This window comes from Argopecten irradians, chromosome 2 (genome assembly GCF_041381155.1).
Source record: "Argopecten irradians isolate NY chromosome 2, Ai_NY, whole genome shotgun sequence".
Classification (NCBI taxonomy): Eukaryota; Metazoa; Mollusca; class Bivalvia; order Pectinida; family Pectinidae; genus Argopecten; species Argopecten irradians.
In genome coordinates, this window is record NC_091135.1 from 70488370 (window position 1) to 70508754 (window position 20385).

The 20385-nt window shown below is 36.8% G+C and overlaps 1 protein-coding gene and 1 long non-coding RNA gene across 2 annotated transcripts; both read left to right on the top strand.

The window, feature by feature from the left end:
• Window positions 1-7439: 7439 nt before the first annotated feature.
• Window positions 7440-9926, top strand: LOC138316354 (integumentary mucin A.1-like). Its single transcript, XM_069258048.1, has 2 exons — window positions 7440-7772; window positions 8736-9926. Exons 1-2 carry the CDS (start codon window positions 7755-7757, stop codon window positions 9915-9917), a joined length of 1200 nt encoding a protein of 399 aa, XP_069114149.1. The 5' UTR covers window positions 7440-7754; the 3' UTR covers window positions 9918-9926.
• Window positions 9927-15631: 5705 nt separating this feature from the next.
• On the top strand, window positions 15632-19086 carry LOC138316355 (uncharacterized). Its single transcript, XR_011207641.1, has 2 exons — window positions 15632-17339; window positions 17527-19086. It is a non-coding gene; the product is annotated as an uncharacterized lncRNA (long non-coding RNA).
• The last annotated feature ends 1299 nt before the right edge of the window (window positions 19087-20385 follow it).

Consider the following 20385-nt stretch of genomic DNA (forward strand, 5'->3'; position numbering starts at 1 on the left):
GCTGTGCGCTAAGCAAGGGCAGAGACTACCACTTTATAAAATATAGAGTATTGGATATCAACCGAAGAGGAGGTATGCATCGGTATACCAACCTGGGCACGTGCAGGTTGTGAATCCTGAGCCGCGAAGCGAAGGAATGCCCAGGTTGGTATACCGATGCATGAGTGCAGGTCGAGTTCGAATCAATGATTTTTCTTTTAAGTAAATATATAATTTACTAAAATAAAATTTGATTGGTTTTTCCAATATTGATTTTATGTGCCCCCTACGATCCAGGACCCATGCAGCCTTCCAATGTAACAAACCCCTGTGGTCTTACCCATGTTTCATACCCTACAGCTATGCACGGACGCAGGTTGATTACCAAATATTAACTCGCGCACGTGCTCGAAACAGGTTAGTAATCAAATACTAACATGTGCTCGTGCTTTGTAACGGACAATACGTTCAATTACAGCTCCAATCAAACAAATGAGCTATGCGGTGATATGTAATTGTATAGACTGAGCGCACGTGTGTCGATTCACGCGCTTTATGTTGGGGTTGGTGAACGCTTCAGAATACCGGTAGGGAGAAAAACAAAAATGGCTGATCTCAAAATGGGATGTGTCATAAACGATTCTTGAAATACAAGTGTACTTATTTTTTTTTAAGTATTAATTGAATACTTTTTAACTTGCATTGTCACCTTGATTAAGAGAAATATTTTTGCAGTGCATGCCAGGGTTTTTTTTTCCGCGAAATTATGTTTTTTATAAGAAACAGCACACGATGTTCTCCAAGAACCGGAAAATGCGTCAGCTCTGAAATGGAAATTTGCCTTTCAAGAGAGCAGTTTTGCAAGGAGCAATCTGAATGGTCAATACATTTGTAAATATATGTATTGCCAATAAGATTGCTCCTTGCAAAAATGCTTGCTTGAAAAGTCAACTTCTGTTCCAGAGTTGTATCGGAGCGTCTCACCTTGTTCATATAGAAGGGTAGGCTATTATATTTTTTCCAAAATCAGAAGTGCATATCTGTAGACGCCTGTGGTGCATCCCAACATTGTTAGTCCATTATTTGTCACAGGCGAGTTTTGTAATAACTGAAGTGGGATGTGCCATGGTAAGTAGGGTACTGGGTATAGTGTATGCTTGGTTTTAAAGAGGATACATTCCTCAACGTGTCCATTATTAGAGAGAATGAACAGTAGCGCGCTCCTGCGGGCTCGATACTACAGTATATCAATTCTCTCTAATAAAGGACAGGTTGAGGGAATTATCCATTACATAATGCACAATACAGCCATCGCGCCATATTGTAGATTATAATAAAATCCACCAATCGACTACTAACGAAACGCCCACTGCTCACTGGTATTACAGATTAATGATCGAGAAAACATTTGTCAACTGAAACAAAATAGCACAGGACCAGGAAGGACATTGAGGAATATGATCTAAGATAGACTGTACACAACCGGAATAAAGTCGAATAATAGCCAAAAACTAATAGAACAGCCTATGTGTCACTCGAAAGATCAATCATAGACTATGATCCCACCATGGGAGACCCATATATCAAACTGAATATAGACACACAAAAAAGAGATATTCCCAATTCCTAATTCCAAAATCTCGCGAACGCACCGCAACATTGGTATGGTGGCTAGGAATTAATACAGATATAAAAGTGGAGAAAATAAACCAGAGGAAAGCATCTTCGGTTGTAAAACCGTTATCCGGGCGCCCCAACAGGTGTACTTCTGCTGCTTTGTAACAAAAGTGATTTGGTGTTCATGAACTACTGTTTAAGGTATTTGGAACTTACGTGCTTACCTAGTACATCCAGTACTTATGTCTTGGCAAACTAAAGATATCTTCGCGCATTAAAGCGTACCTGTGGAATTCGTGTCTGACGATGAACCACAATATGCTTTCAGGAATACAATGAATAAGCAATCGACAATATTTTCAACAGGCATTTTCTAATTTTTCACATTACCAACACATACGGAAGCGGACAGTGCAGTAAATATCACGAAATGAGTCATAAAGCAGGACGACATATTCAAAGCTTTGGTGGATTACAAATCAACATCTGTTGCATCAACTGATGATCCTGTGAACTGATAATGGACAAGTCAGAACCATAGAACCCTTGACGGAGAAAATTTTAATTCCAAGATGGTCGAACTTTACTAAATTCAGAGATCATTAAGTGTTATGCATATAACTACAACCAGTATCTCATGCCGGAAAAGAACTACCTGAAATTCACACAGGAGAGGAAGTGCGGATCACGCTGGACAATCAGGACACGGGGAACCCCATGGGTCATACGACATGCGCTGATCCAGAACGGCGTTCATACATCGTCGCGACACCAAATGGGGTGTAAAGGAGGAAAGGTAATCCTCCACAGAAAGTGAAACGCGATTACAATGCAGTTAAGGGTTACCTAGAAATTGTCATTACTGATCTGGACTTCCCGAGTGAGCAGTTAGGGGTTACCTAGAAATTGTCATTACTGATCTGGACTTCCCGAGTGAGCAGTTAGGGGTTACCTAGAAATTGTCATTACTGATCTGGACTTCCCGAGTGAGCAGTTAGGGGTTACCTAGAAATTGTCATTACTGATCTGGACGTCCCGAGTGAGCAGTTAGGGGTTACCTAGAAATTGTCATTACTGATCTGGACGTCCCGAGTGAGCAGTTAGGGGTTACCTAGAAATTGTCATTACTGATCTGGACGTCCCGAGTGAGCAGTTAGGGGTTACCTAGAAATTGTCATTACTGATCTGGACGTCCCGAGAGGTAGTGAGGTTAAAACACTGGTGACTGATTCAAGTAATTCGCGTAAATCTGGTACTGCTAATAATGAATATCAAGATTTAATATGTTATTAAGAAAATGATAGTAGGCAATTTTATGCAAGTAAAATGATCACAGCTTTAACAGTTTGCTGGTTCTTCCTTGGTGTCAATTATGACCTAAGGGCGAGATAATACTTCGCCTTATTTATCTATTTTGTACAGGAAGGAAGTAAGGGGGTCTGGCTATCATAGTTAATCGCCCATTGGTAAATTGGTAACATGTGTTTCCGATCATATAAGGTCAGAGCGATAAATACTCTGACTGAGCAATGGGATTAAAAGCCTTACATTAGTAAATCAGCACTTAACTATTCTAACTGACCAATGGGAAATCATGAAAATAATAGAACTATGCCCTCTGTAATAAAATGAGCTGATAATTAGTGAAATGTAAGGGGAACTAAGATAATTCAAATAATGAGCTTAAGATACGAGGGTTTAGGAATAACAGATAAAATGCATCACAAATGGAACAAAAGAAATAGTATATGTTATTGTCGGTAGTTTTGGATTCTCTAGCCGCTGGCCAGCGATCTGACAGCCTGTAGATGAGATAGCAGTGACTGGAGTGGTCAGAGTGAGGCCAGGCTGTCAGCACAGATGAGGAAGGGGTGTGGTGGATTTTGGAATTTAGATAGTTGATTTAGTGTATTTTAGGTCGCACGTGCCTTTTTAATATATGCACAAAGGGGCGGGGCGGAGTAGGTGCTAGGTTGTTAGGTATACTGGGAATCTAGGGAGTTGAGAGAGAGACTCCAGGATGAAAGCCACAAACCAACATCCCCCGGACGGGGGTCCGAGGGGTTAGGAACTAGAGTATGTTAAGGATATGTAAAACACAACGCGAAGTACTATTAAAATAACTCTTAACTAAATACCATGTGTATGTGTTGTGTCACACCTGTCTGATGTGAAAACATCAACACTTCTAAATTTGCAAGCTAGGCGGCAGCAGACAAATGCCTTTCTTTTTCTTTTCCAAACTACTCTAAAATCCCCCCCCCCCCCCCTTTTAACTTTGAATAATGATATTAGATTATTGCTGTGGATGTAGTAATTAGTATAGCTGGAGGACTGTAGTATACATTTATTCTATAAAAATAGCTGTATTGTTATACTGTTATATTTTATGATTATGTAATGCGCAACAAACTATGGTCTGAATTTCACCCAAACCAATGTGTTTGATATTTTGCCCAAAGGGCTAGCATCTTCTGCTAGAATTCGGATTGATATGAGAGTGTGCGTGAAACTCCTGTTAATCGGAGTGGTCCAACTTCATCAATACCTCCTGTCATAACCTGCTATGGATTTGTCTGGGACGGTTAATTTACTTCGGTGAATGTCTAATTACTTCTAGTTGTGTAAGAACTTTCTTTAGTTAACCGTTTTCTTATTCCATGCACCATCATTGGACAATCCACTTTCTATATGACCAATTTTGATAAAGTGATCGTGAATGTTTATGATAATGATATTATTGACACACTGTTCAGAGTTTAATAGTCACTTGAGTTCAAGTCAATTTGTTTTGGCAGCTAACCGAAAATGCGAACAAACGATGTTGAATTGTTGAACCGTTTACTGTACAATACAAAGGTGTTACTGTACAATACAAAGGTGTAATTTATTTAAAAAAAATAAAATAAACTATCATAATCCAGTTTAGCATCTGTGGGTAAATGATTAGACAAATCGAAAGTGTCTAGTTCTTCCTGAACATTAAAGGAACTTATTTAAGATAATTATACCCGACTTACATCTTGATTACGCAAGGGATGATCAATTTCTGTGTGATGCACACGTACAGCGACATTTACGTAAAATACAACTTTCGACCACTGCAATTAAAGCCGGAAACCGGAGCGGGACCGAAAATTCCGGAATTAATTTTTTCCGTGTCAGAACACAATTAACATTTATAAAATAAGTTGATTGTCAATAGTGTTGTTTCCTCGTGAAAGGGGAGACAATAGGTTCGATTGAAATACTACACTTGAGGAAAGAGATATTGTTAGGTTTAAATATGTAATGTTGTGCATGAGTTGTACAGGTATGTAAATCATGAGCTGAATAAATCTGTACAATGTTCTACGGCAATGTCTCCTTTACAGTTTGTTTCCTGGTACGGGGTACACATTATTGGGATACATATGTGTACATATCCCTGGGTGTTCGGTGACAAGGATATTCGTCATGTGCATATGAACTACCCTGCCAGATATTCGAATTCATTGTGTGTAAGTGTAATTTGGTTTGTATCAGTTTCTATCTGTCAAGCTGGCAATCCTAATTTAGTGGTTTATGCAGCGTTTGTGATAGTCGCCATAAGTTTGAAGCTTTGTTATTCTCCATAAGATCGCTAGTTATTTGGAGCAAGCATTTTTTTACCAAGTCGTCTACAAATCGTTATATTGTCAACGAGCTTTGTAGAATGAATTTTGGTGAGTATATTATTTTCATTATTCGTTACGGTTCTATGCTATTTCATCAAATTTGGAACTAATCAAAAATAAATTATTAGATATTATGTCCAGAACAATAGGAAACTAGTCATATACCAACTAAAGCATTTTGATTAGAGATATTCTTTCGTAATAATAATGCCCATATAACATATACGTTGTAAATTCTTATTATTGGGTTTTGTTCATCGTCCAATGCAATGGAGTATAAATAAGATTGTTGTCAGGGAACACAGAGATACACTAAGCCAGATGAGTATTTGTAATAAGATTTTACCTAAAACTCTGCATTCTTCAAATAAACACTATATAAATATTTATATGATTAATTTAAAGAAAAATCCTTACGGACGAAATCTATAAGAACAATAACGACTGACTAGAGAGCGCTTTCGCCCCATTCAAGGGAGCTCTTCAAACAGCCTCAAGAGCTCCAACATATATATATGGCACAAGGAAGTAATTCCAACCGTGTGGGCAAAAGAAAATTGTCAAATTTTCGAGGCGATCTGCCCCTTTATCAAGACATATAAAACGAACACGATGACATAATAGGATACGAACAGTAATGCGGGACAAAGTAGATAACTATTAAACTATACAGCACAATGGAGCGCAATAGTCGATTTTCCAATTATACGAGTCTTAAGCGGCGCGCCTATTTTCTTCAATGACATAAGCAATATGCCAGACATACGCGAAGCGAAAGTAGGTTTTCACCACATGCAGACAATCCGAAACCTGGCCTGAAATGAAGTAAAAATAGGGTAAAACACCTTTGTTGGGGCATCTGCAATAATCCATGTTTAGTAGCAAAGAATAAATGCACAGGGTCAAGTTGATTAATTTCTCTACGACAAATCGGCAGTTTGAACGATGTAAAATGTAAATAAAGCGACACAAATATGTTAAAAAACATTATGTTGCGAGGAGAACTAGGACCACAAAACACCCAGATACCCAACCTGCATGTTGAACATCATGTATTGCAATAAAAGCAGGAAAACGGAGACCTAAACAAGACATCATCAACTTATACCATAGATCTACATATGCATGGACATGTAGGCCTAAGCTCTTACACGTACAAATGTAGCTATGACAGGGGTTTAGTAACTCTCATATTGAATTAAGGCATCGTAATATCTGCAGCATTTATTTTAATCTCTTTTAGAGTACCTTATAAGATCTCAATAACATATATAACAATGTTTTATGTATGATAAATAGAGGATCTTAATCAGACTTACATTTTTTTATTAGGATTTATTAGGACTATTGATGGATGTTTCATAAGGAAAATTTGCATTTTATTTCATTTCTTTATTTTCCTTATGAACCTTTATTTACCTTAAATATGTTGTAATATATACAGTTTCCTCTACAAAACTTATACATTCTTTGTAATTGTCGTCTTGAGAACTGATATCTTAATCTTATGGGAAATGTCACCACCTTGAGTATAAAAGTATTTTTGGGTTTGGTCAGTCTTATTAAGCTAGGCTTTTCATATTTTCTTCAGTACATAATCCTTAACAGAAAATTATACATCTGCTATTTACCGAAAAGCTCAAACCACATTGACTCTTCCGGTCAGTTCTGACACCGAGAACAATTGTTGTTGTCCGAGAATTAAAACAAGGTGAGCACTTGCAATTAGTCCCGGTCAAAGCCATTAGCATGACGTAACAGTATTAGTGACGGGTTGAGTTGAAATATTTGGGCGTAAAACCCCAGCTTACGTTCGACCAATCAAAGTTTTGTCATTGATATTTGTATTTTGAGTTAATTTTTATTATCCAATCAAATTCTCGTCTTTTCGCGGACAGTCACGTTAAAGTGTCTCTAGTGCCCAAATTCATCACTTCTCTCTGGGACAGAATAAAGACCACAGTAAACTTAATCGGCTGTCTCCTCATATTTTACAGGTGAGCATTTTCTATTTTATTGTATCTAAAACATGTACATTATTTTATAAAGTTTGTAACGTTAGCCAATATGCATCAATACTTTTTAGTTATTTTGTATCACGTCTCAAGAAAATACAATAATATATTTGAAATGTTAAATGCATTATATTTGACATTGAATGAATTCAGATATGATTTTTATATATATTTTTTAATGTAACTTACAATGACCGTATATAAGCGATCAGTCTACTGATTTTTCCGTATTATCTGTTTTTATGCACATGTTGTGAATGAGGAATATTTAGCGAAAACTATATCAAATGCTTTGCAAAATTTATTTGTATATCACGGCATTGATTATGCATCAAATTAAATATTAGTAGTGTGCTACCTATTCTAAAAGTATAGCTGTTTAGAGTTATCGCCCTTTGGTTAAATGCTGCATCAGCAACTGTAAACATGGCAAGAGGTTTCAAAATATCCTTTATTCACAACTACAGATATTCTGTCCTTGTTCGACATGTATTTCCTTGTTCAGGTACCTGTTTGTTTTATGCGTAATTGATTATAACCTTCTGAACCTATGATTTATTCAAATCAACGCTTATTATATTTGAATACTGCTTTTCGCCCATTCACCTTTTACACATGCAGATTCTGATATCTGAAATAACCATTGCATTGTTAATAAGCTGCATATATAAATACTTGGGTTCAGAATGTTATTATATTTCTTGCCATACTTATTTTATGTGAATACATATTTTATAATCTGAAACTGAGGTACTGTCTTAGTGTCAGGTTTTGAATATTATAATACTTATGCTTTTATTTGTGTACATATAACATTATCTTTGGAAATTGTCTTTTGTGAATCTAAAATCCTATTTTTCGAATACTTTATGAGCTTGAAACATTTTGTTAATCAGAAGTAAGCACATTCAAAAGTCAATTATTTCAAATTAAATAAACATTAACTATAAACATTTATTCTGTTAATGAGTTAAAATTAACTATTTTATCACAAGACAATTATTATGTTTTGTGTAATTCAAGATATTTCCAATTCTCATTTTGTTATTTTGCTGAAGACTGAGGCATTAACAATACCTCTCACTGCAAGTGAACTCTACCACATCTAATTTCCCCCCATTTAAATATATTGATTATTCCCCTTTGTTCAAAGCTAAAGCCTTGACCTTTGAATTATTGTAAAGTCTCAAATTTAACAAGATCTTAACTTATGTTGGATTAATTTCAATGTAAATACAGCTCATTCATTTATTTTAATTCTACAATTGTAAATGTTCAAATAATCCTTATCATGTCCTTGTCCATTATTTGTAACTGACAATTAATCTCTATTAAGTCAATTGTCCATGTCCATCTTAATCTATAACTATGATGTTCTGTAATGATTTATATTTTGTATTATGACTTCTCTCTGGGACAGAATAAAGACCACAGTAAACTTAATCGGCTGTCTCCTCATATTTTACAGAAACAACATAAAATAAACACCGAACACCAAAACGCGGTGAAAGCTTGGTGGAGAAACCAAAGATCCCGGATGCCTCGACACTACCCTCCAGCTAAATATGGAGTAGGAGAAGGTCCGACCCTTAGAAGTCAATCGACAACATCTACAACATCACCTGTGATTACAACAACGACACCTGTTGTTACAGCAGCATCACCTATGATTACAGTGACACCACCTGTGATAACAACAACGACACCTGTTGTTATAGCAACACCTATGATAACTGCGACATCTGTGGTTACAGCAACACCTGCAGTTACAGCAACACCTGTAGTTTCAGCGACAACTGCGGCTACAGCAACATCTGTAGTTACAGCGACACCTACAGTTACAGCAACACCTGAAGTTACAGCGACACCTGCAGTTACAGCGACACCTGCAATTACAGCGACACCTGCAGTTACAACAACACCTGTAGTTACACCGACACCTGCAGTTACAGCGACACCTGCTGTTACACCGACACCTGCAGTTACAGCAACACCTGCAGTTACAGCGACACCCGCAGTTACAGCAACACCTGCAGCTACAGCAACACCTGTTATAGCGACATCTGCGGCTACAGCACCACCTGTAGTTACAGCGACACCTGCAGTTATAACGACACCTGTAGTTACAGCGACAACAACACCTGTGATAACAGCGACATCGGTAGTTACAGCGACACCAGTGATTACAGCGACACCACCTGTAGTTGTTCAACAACCTTTATCATCTGTGTCAGATATGGCTATCTCTGGTATAACTATTCCAAAATTCTGTGGAACAGACCCAATCATTTGGCTTGAGAAATTTGAGTCATGGAAAAATTTCCATGGTCTTACAGACACCAGAACAATGGCAGCTATAGCATGTCAATTTGATGGTAGTGCTGCCTTGTGGCTACAAAGTTTAGACCAGGACACAAAGTCTAACTTCAACATCTTTAAACGAGCTTTTATAGACCGTTTCCACAGTAAAACGCAAAACATAAAATTTGTTTCTATTAAACAAGGATCAGATGAAAAGGTAGAGGACTACTTAGAAAGAGCAGAAAGGAAAGCTGTTGGACACAATATGGACGAAGACTACAAGGTTCAAATTGTAGTCCAAGGACTTATCCCAAGTCTACGTGCCAAAGTTTTAGGAAAGGAACCTTAAAACATTCCTGGATCTGCGCCACTTTATAGAATTAGGACAAGCAGAACTTGAGTGTTCGATAGAGGCAGATGTCTCTCTTATAAAAATGGTGTCAGATATTGCACAAAGACTAGACACTTTTCAAACAAACATATCGGCTAAAATAAATTCAGTTGTGCATGGTTCACAGAACTTTCAGCAACAGCCATTCCAACGACAGCAGCACCAACAACAAACGTTTCATCAACAGCCGTTTCAACAACAGCAGTTCCAACAACAGCCATTCAGACAACAGCCGTACCAACAACAGCAGCAACAACAGCAGCTGTACCAACAGCAGCCGTACCAACAACAGCCGTACCAACATCAGGCATACCAACAGCAACAACCGCACCAACAGCACCATCAACGAACTAACAACTCAAATAACCAGCGAGGACGGAACCAAGGGAGACAGACTAGGCAATGGCAACCAAACCAACAACAGCAACCAACCAGACCTTGCCAAGGATGTGGTATGTCCTGTCTTCATAGACTTAAGTGTCCAGCTTATAACACAAAATGCACATATTGTGGATATTGGCGTCATACAGAAGATGTCTGTAGAGCAAAGAAAAATGACAATGCGTTAGGTTCACGCTAGGGATGCGCGCCTATCCCTAGCAAGGATAGGCACCACTGCACAACAACACAGACTAACACTTCTATTACAGCTAACACATCCAAGATCAAACGCCTAACTTCTTCAACTAGCATACCAACTAACAATCTAAGTAAAACATCAACCACATGTTCTGTTAGCTGTAAGGAATGTGTCAGTTTAATCACCCCTATAGGTAACAATACTGTTAGTGTTGAAGTTAATGGCTCCCCAGTAAAGGCTCTAGTCGACACAGGGGCTACCATTAGTTGTGTAGCGTTACCTATGTTAAAAAGGCTCTCTGTCGACACTTCAACATTACAGCATCCTCCTATATGTGTACGTGTTGCTGGCGGTGAGCACCACTGTAGTTTGGGTGCCATCCAGATACCAATATCATTTGGCAACATGGTTTATTATCCAAAATTTCATGTTTTTGAAAAGTTCCACCAGACAATGATATTAGGAATGGACTTCTTAGAGTCAAATGGTGCAATTCTAAACATAGCAACAAAGACCCTATACCTTAAAGACAATGTGTCACCTTCAATCTTCTCTGTAGAAACAGATATAGGTATAGCAAGAAACACAAGCACTGTTACCATTCCAGCTAATACAGTTCAAAATATAGCTGTTAAAGTGTCCAATTTGCAACCAGGTAGCTCTGTTTTGCTCGAACCACTACCTCAGCTTCCAGGTTATCATCTTGTAGGTGCTAAATCCATTTCATACCTTGACAATGAAAATCTCACGCTCATGCAAGTAATGAATGCTACAGATTCTGCTGTTAAGATAGAGGCAAACAAATCTTTGGCTAAGGCTTGTCTGTTTGAAAATGAATCGGTTATGTCTCTCGACACACCAATAGAGGAGAAAACCAATGAGTCTGATTCAGATTCCAGTAAAGAGAAGACAGATATTTCTTTTAATCTCGATAACTCCAATCTCACAAATACACAAAAAGAAATTTTAAAGACATTCTTACTTGACAATAGAGATGTATTTGCCACGGATCTGTCTGAACTAGGTAATACTAATACATACTCACATCGCATAGAAACTGGTGATGCTTTACCTGTCAGACAGAGGTTCTACAGACAGAGTCCAGAAGTTAAAGCAGAAACCGAACGCCAGATACAAGAAATGTTACAAAATGACATTATTACAGAATCTACATCATTCTGGCAGAGTCCTGTAGTTATGGTTAAAAAGAAAAACGGCCAGCTTCGTTTTGCTGTAGATTACAGAAAGTTGAATGCTGTAACTAAGCAACAGTCCTTTCCTTTACCAAGACTTGACGATGTTTTTGATGCAGTAGGCCATTCTGGGGCAAAGTACTTTTCTACCCTAGATCTGGCCTCAGGGTTTTGGCAAATACCTATGGACCCTGACACTGCACATAAATCTGCATTTGTTACCCCTACAGGTGTATACCAATGGAAGCGGATGCCATTTGGCTTAGTAAACGCTCCAGCAAGTTTCCAAGCCCTTATGACTAAAGTGCTAAGAGGTCTTAACTGGAAATCATGTCTTGTGTATGTTGATGACATCCTTGTGTATTCTCAAACTTTTGAGGAACACATAGGACACTTACATGAAGTGTTTTGTCGTCTAAGACAGTACAATCTAACCTTGAAGCCTAGCAAATGTCATTATGCTCATTCTGAAATTATCTATCTAGGCCATATCATTTCAAAAGATGGCATTAAGGTTGACACTGCCAAAACTGATGCTGTCTGGTCATTCCCAAAACCTAACAATCAGAAACAAGTCCGATCTTTCCTCGGATTGTGTAATTATTACAAGAAATTTGTAAAAGATTACAGTCAAATCATTACTCCCCTCACCTTTCTCCTTAGGAAAGACACAGACTTCCAATGGACATCTGAATGTCAGCAGTCTTTTGATATATTAAAACAGGCTCTAACATCACCTCCAATCCTTGCCTATCCGGATCACTCTAAAATGTTTATTCTGACAACAGATGCATCAGGTGACGCCATAGGTTATGTATTGGGTCAACTAGATGACCAAAACAGAGAAAGAGTGATATGTTATGGTGGCAGAACCCTAAATCAATGTGAACGCAAATACTCAATTTCAGAACGAGAAGGACTTGCCATTGTCGAGGGTATTAAACATTACAACGTGTATTTAGCAGACAAAAAGTTCAAAGTCTACACAGACCATAGCGCATTGAAATGGCTTAAAAACATCAAACCAGAATCTACAGGAAGGCTTGCACGTTGGGCAGTATTGTTGCAGGGTTATAATTATGAAATTTGCTACAAGGCTGGACCTAAAAATCAGGTTGCGGATGCTTTATCCAGAAGACTTTACCCTGACAAACCAACTGAGGATGTCGCAGATTCTATACCTAGTCTAGATGTTAGTGCGGTGCAAACAACTAAAACATGCTTTCCCCAGCAGGTCACTTTTCTTTATGGAAACACAGACCAAAGGCCAGAAACTGCAGAAATCATCACGGAAATACAGGACCCTGTTGCTGTTGACAGCATTCCTGAACTTCAAGCTGCCTGTCCTGACTTTACGAGGATATATCAATACATAGCATCAGGTGCATTGCCTATAGGTAAGGCCAATGCGAGCAAGGTATTGGTACAATCAGACCAGTACGTCATGCTTGATGGTATCTTGTACCATATGTATCAACCTCGAGGTAAGGCATTTCAAAATAATGGAATACGGCAACTTGCAGTACCAAGGTGTCTTCGGCAGGATGTGCTTCGGTCTTACCATGACTGCCAGGCAGGTGGTTCTCATTTAGGTCAAGACAGAACTTATAGGGCTATACAGCTGAAGTACTTTTGGCCTAATATGTATCAAAATGTCGTAGACTACATCAGATCATGTGACGTATGTCAACGTATAAAGAAACCAACTCATCCTCAAAATACACCGTTGACACCCATGCCTGTGTCGGACACATTTCAAAGACTACACATGGACATCTTAGGTCCTATTACAAAATCAAAAGAAGGATACAAATACATCCTTCTTATTGTGGACGCCTTCACAAAATGGCCAGAGGCATTTCCTCTCAAAACCCAGGAAGCTAAAGAAATTGCTAATGTTCTTTACAGGGAAATTTTCAGTAGGTATGGAGCACCTAGGGTTATAGTGAGTGATAGAGGTCAGAATTTCTTGAGCAAAATTGTAACAGCAGTCTGTGAAATTTTCCAAGTCACCAGGCACTATACAAGTTCTTACCATCCACAAACTAATTCCACCTGTGAACGAATGAACAGTACACTAGCACAGTGTCTAAGAGCATATGTTGATAAAAATCAACAAAACTGGCCTGAGTTCCTACCCGGTGTTCTTATGGCTTTCAGAATGAGTCCATCGACACAATCATCTGATTTTTCACCTTACCACCTGCTCTTCGGTAAGGAAATGACTCTTCCATTCGATACATCTTTAATTCCAAGAGAGGGTCTCAATAAAGACGCAAAGGCTCATATCACCAGTCTCATGGCTCATTTGAAATACGTCAAAGATATTGCACAATCCAATATCAGACGGGCCCAATCAAAACAAAAACAGCAACATAATAAAAACTCTGTCATACCGGACTTCAAATTACAGCATATCGTCCTTATTTATTCGACTCGCATTCCTAAGAGATTCACCCAAACTCCACAGACCTTTGGATTTTCCGTTTTATGTAACAAATATAGGACCCAATCACACATACAAGCTACGACGTTGTGACAATCATAAGGAGATAAAGTCTTTAATAAATGCTAATAGATTAAAGCACTTTTCGAATCCAAAACAATAGACCAAGTCTAGATCCACCCTTGTATCTACCTGTCGCCAATGACTTGCAACGTCAAAAACAATACAGCCACAGCTGCTGTACCAAATACTGCACCTAATCTCGACGTGCATCCCCCTACAGCCACAGCTGCTGTACCAAACACCGCACCTAATCTCAACGTGCATCCCCCTACAGCCACAGCTGCTGTACCAAACACCTGCAAACACCGCACCTAATCTCAACGTGCATCCCCCTACAGCCACAGCTGCTGTACCAAACACCGCACCTAATCTCAATGTGCATCCCCTACAGCTACAGCTGCTGTACCAAACACCGCACCTAATCTCAATGTGCATCCCTCTACAGCTACAGCTGCTGTACAAAATCAGAATTTGTCTAGAGCACACCATCCTCAACCCTCAAAGGACAAAACCATCTTAAACCAAAACAAATCTTATTCTAATAGTGATCCTAATCCACTCACTTATATGTTGAGAAACTTCTGAAATACAGATTGAGGAATGGCAGAAAAGAGTACTTGGTCAAATGGGAAGGTTATAAACAAACAAACTGGGAACCAATAGAGAATTTGCCACTAGGCATGGTTCGAGAATTCCATATAAAAAAAAACACAGAGTGGGAAAGCAAGAAAGAAAAAACATAAAAAGAAGTTAACTTGTTTCACATAAAAAAAATGTTGAAGGCATTTTGATCAGCTCAAGGAATGTTTACACATAAATCAAAAATAGATACCTCACGATGATCAATCTTTCCTTTTTCTCTTTCTTCGTGTGTTAAATTTTTGTTAAGATTTAACAGTTTCTGTTAATTTAGTGCTTAGGTATTGCGCAGTACCTTAACGACAAAAATAAACAACACACAACACTAATCTTTATTTCTCCTCCCTATTCATCTGTAGGTATCTACAATGGTCCTAGTGTATGGAATGCAGTTATGCTGATCATCCTCTGTCTACTTCAAATGTGTTTAATTATATGTTTATTTTCCTTTCCATGTTGCTCTCTCGTCAGTGGCCAAACACTCATGTCTTTCATCTATATTTTATAATCAAAATGAAATTATAAAATTAACATGTGACTTCACATTTGTACAAAGTACTTTAATGCCTTCAATGATAGAAGTGGCTCCATCAAATTTCCTTGTGTACCACATATCAATGTTAGCCCAAAATTGTCCTACTGGTCAGAAAATCATCAAAGGCTGCACCTTTTGTGTTCTCGGTATACCATGTAGATGCTCAGTTACCTCAGACGCCCTTTTTATACCTCCAAGATTAGGGAAAATGTAAAAATGATACTCAGGAAATCTCCAGGTTACATCCTGTAAATCTTGCACTCATTCAGGAGTTCTTTGATCCTTCCACACACTCTGCAATCTTAGGACATACCATGTATTCAAATGTTGTGAACATTTCCATTCCAAAATTTAACATCTATAACCACTCAATTGTAGAAGCATTGGCAAATGATCAGAAATACCACCTTAGTTTGAAGAAAATAGTCAAGAAAGCGCAAAAAGGAGAAACTGTGTTTAAATCACTCTCAGAGTCAATGTTAGATAGTACACTTTCTGCTGTCAATACTAATTGGCCTGACACTAGTGGAATTGTATCATTAGTGGCAGGTGTTTTATCAGGAACAGCTATTTTTTATATCTATTTGTACATATAGAAAATATAGGATATTGTCTGCAGCAGTTCTTCTTACTAAACCGAATACTGTATCTGCCTTTACCCTGCCACCTACTGCTAACATACCAAATTTCCATTATAAACCATTGCCTGAAATAACTACAATGAGCATGTTCACTGACCATGTGTATAATTCCTTACAAACACCATGGCCTTATGTAACATTGTCCTTCCTCACCACAGCATTTGTCCTCATCTCAATATACTTCATATGGTCAAAGTTCAAAGCGTCTAACAAAACCTCCATCCATGTTGAACTAACAACAGGTAGTGAATGTGTCCTTATTACTGTAGCCTCCCTACCCCTGTGTCCAGACAACTGGACCATAACACCACCCATTGACATTACCTCAATCCAAGTAACTGGTAAAATATTTCCTGTTATCCATTTTCATTGGTCAGAGTTTTCCGTAATTCATAACCATACCAAACATCGCATTTATCCTAAACACAAGTTACATGTCTCACACATAAAAGCTCACAAAATCGCACGCATTGTTAAACAACCTTACGCAGCATATATTTTGCTCTCTCATCATGGATATTTCCATATTTTGAAATAGACAGTGTTGTTGCAAGCTGGCCACATTGATAGTCTTTGACAGGACTTACTTGTAAGATTTGTTTATACACGTATGATTGATTTTTATGTATGATTTTTTTTGTATACTCTTGAACTTGTATAGGTGTGTGATATTTTGTCCAATAACTCCTTCACTTGGATTGCTTGAGCCGTCCTTGTTGAATCAGTCAATTGGTCAATTTATTAAACTTTTTGTGAATTTATCAATTTCATTGTAAAACGCATTCATGCAACTTACTATGTACTTGTAAACATTTTACTTTCATATCATACTTCATAACCTACAATTATTGTTTGACTCATATTGTCATTTTGTCCCAATTTGTACATTTTATCTTTGGGGACAAAGATTTTTCCAACCAGGAGGGATATTTCATAAGGAAAATTTGCATTTTATTTCATTTCTTTATTTTCCTTATGAACCTTTATTTACCTTAAATATGTTGTAATATATACAGTTTCCTCTACAAAACTTATACATTCTTTGTAATTGTCGTCTTGAGAACTGATATCTTAATCTTATGGGAAATGTCACCACCTTGAGTATAAAAGTATTTTTGGGTTTGGTCAGTCTTATTAAGCTAGGCTTTTCATATTTTCTTCAGTACATAATCCTTAACAGAAAATTATACATCTGCTATTTACCGAAAAGCTCAAACCACATTGACTCTTCCGGTCAGTTCTGACACCGAGAACAATTGTTGTTGTCCGAGAATTAAAACAAGGTGAGCACTTGCAATTAGTCCCGGTCAAAGCCATTAGCATGACGTAACAGTATTAGTGACGGGTTGAGTTGAAATATTTGGGCGTAAAACCCCAGCTTACGTTTGACCAATCAAAGTTTTGTCATTGATATTTGTATTTTGAGTTAATTTTTATTATCCAATCAAATTCTCGTCTTTTCGCGGACAGTCACGTTAAAGTGTCTCTAGTGCCCAAATTCATCACTTCTCTCTGGGACAGAATAAAGACCACAGTAAACTTAATCGGCTGTCTCCTCATATTTTACAGGTGAGCATTTTCTATTTTATTGTATCTAAAACATGTACATTATTTTATAAAGTTTGTAACGTTAGCCAATATGCATCAATACTTTTTAGTTATTTTGTATCACGTCTCAAGAAAATACAATAATATATTTGAAATGTTAAATGCATTATATTTGACATTGAATGAATTCAGATATGATTTTTATATTTTTTTTTAATGTAACTTACAATGACCGTATATAAGCGATCAGTCTACTGATTTTTCCGTATTATCTGTTTTTATGCACATGTTGTGAATGAGGAATATTTAGCGAAAACTATATCAAATGCTTTGCAAAATTTATTTGTATATCACGGCATTGATTATGCATCAAATTAAATATTGAGTAGTGTGCTACCTACTCTAAAAGTATAGCTGTTTAGAGTTATCGCCCTTTGGTTAAATGCTGCATCAGCAACTGTAAACATGGCAAGAGGTTTCAAAATATCCTTTATTCACAACTACAGATATTCTGTCCTTGTTCGACATGTATTTCCTTGTTCAGGTACCTGTTTGTTTTATGCGTAATTGATTATAACCTTCTGAACGTATGATTTATTCAAATCAAAGCTTATTGTATTTGAATACTGTTTTTCGCCCATTCACCTTATACACATGCAGATTCTGATATCCGAAATAACCATTAAATTGTTAATAAGCTGCATATATAAATACTTGGGTTCAGAATGTTATTATATTTCTTGCCATACTTATTTTATGTGAATACATATTTTATAATCTGAAACTGAGGTACTGTCTTAGTGTCAGGTTTTGAATATTATAATACTTATGCTTTTATTTGTGTACATATAACATTATCTTTGGAAATTGTCTTTTGTGAATCTAAAATCCTATTTTTCGAATACTTTATGAGCTTGAAACATTTTGTTAATCAGAAGTAAGCACATTCAAAAGTCAATTATTTCAAATTAAATAAACATTCACTATAAACATTTATTCTGTTAATGAGTTAAAATTAACTATTTTATCACAAGACAATTATTATGTTTTGTGTAATTCAAGATATTTCCAATTCTCATTTTGTTATTTTGCTGAAGACTGAGGCATTAACAATACCTCTCACTGCAAGTGAACTCTACCACATCTAATTTCCCCCCATTTAAATATATTGATTATTCCCCTTTGTTCAAAGCTAAAGCCTTGACCTTTGAATTATTGTAAAGTCTCAAATTTAACAAGATCTTAACTTATGTTGGATTAATTTCAATGAGAATACAGTTCATTCATTTATTTTAATTCTACAATTGTAAATGTTCAAATAATCCTTATCATGTCCTTGTCCATTATTTGTAACTAACAATTAATCTCTATTGAGTCAATTGTCCATGTCCATCTTAATCTATAACTATGATGTTCTGTAATGATTTATATTTTGTATAATGACTTCTCTCTGGGACAGAATAAAGACCACAGTAAACTTAATCGGCTGTCTCCTCATATTTTACAGAAACAACATAAGATAAACACCGAACACTCAAAACGCGGTGAAAGATGCAGGCTGGAAGCCTCTATATCCATATCAACAATATACATTCATAAAATAAGTAAATAAATTCCAGTATATCAATGGCTATGATCCTACAATATAGACTATTAGATTTTAAAACAAATATTTTTCCAGTGTTTATTTAACGATTACTTCAAAGTTGTATACAATATCTGCATCTATGTTGCGGCAAATTATTTCATATGTCTACTATTCTGTTACTGAAGAAATTCTTTCTTAATTCTAAATTGCAACGTTTCTTAAAAATTTTCTCAGAGTGACCTCTCGTTCTGCCTGTACTGTCCATTTGGAAAAAGTTCTCAGTTACTCTATGATCATATATGTTTTTAACTATATTTTAAAAACATTTATAATGTCCTCTCTAGTTCTCCGATGTTGTAAAGTTGGAAGAATGAGTCTTTCTAAGCGTTCCTCGTATGTTAGGTTTTTGAAACCCGGAATAAGTTTTGATGCCCTTCTCTGGACATGAGTGTCTATGAACACTGGAAAGTGGCATATCCAAGCGTTTAAGGAGATTAATAAATTTAATATTATCAAGCCATGAGTGTAAGATTCTATTTATCAGATCAGTACAATTCTGTTATGGAAATCTAGATAGAACTTATCAACTTTCCATTTCAAGAGTGGTGGAATCAAGCTTGGATTTGACATTTCTGTCAACAGAGACACTTGTGTGACATCATATTTTGATCAAGACGTCATTATTTGTACCTATGATGTCTCAATAGTATTTTTAATTTACAGGTGTGTTGTGATATTAATGGCATTGCTGAACGGGCCAGTTGGTTAGTTATGTGATAAATATACATTTGTGCTAGATATTATAACATGTCAAACTACTGTATATATATTATAAGAATCGAGCAAAATGCCAAGTCTACATCCTTATCCTTCTGTGATTCTAGCTAGTGGTTGTCATTTAAATAGTACCATTTACAATTTATATTGAATAAATAACTTTCTAGTGCTATTGTTACTTAGACATGACAAATTGCACAAGCTAGAATCCAGTACATGTTGAAAAGACAATGTGACATCTCAATACTTTCACATTTTGAAGGAGCTGTACCCTTTAAAGTAAAGCCAATTTTGGACCAAACTAATTGAATTTGCGGTACAATACGTCTTGTGCAATATTGAGAAGCAATTCATGGAAAAATAAAAAAATCACTCAATTGTAATAAATTTGTCATTTCATTCACTTATTTGTATAA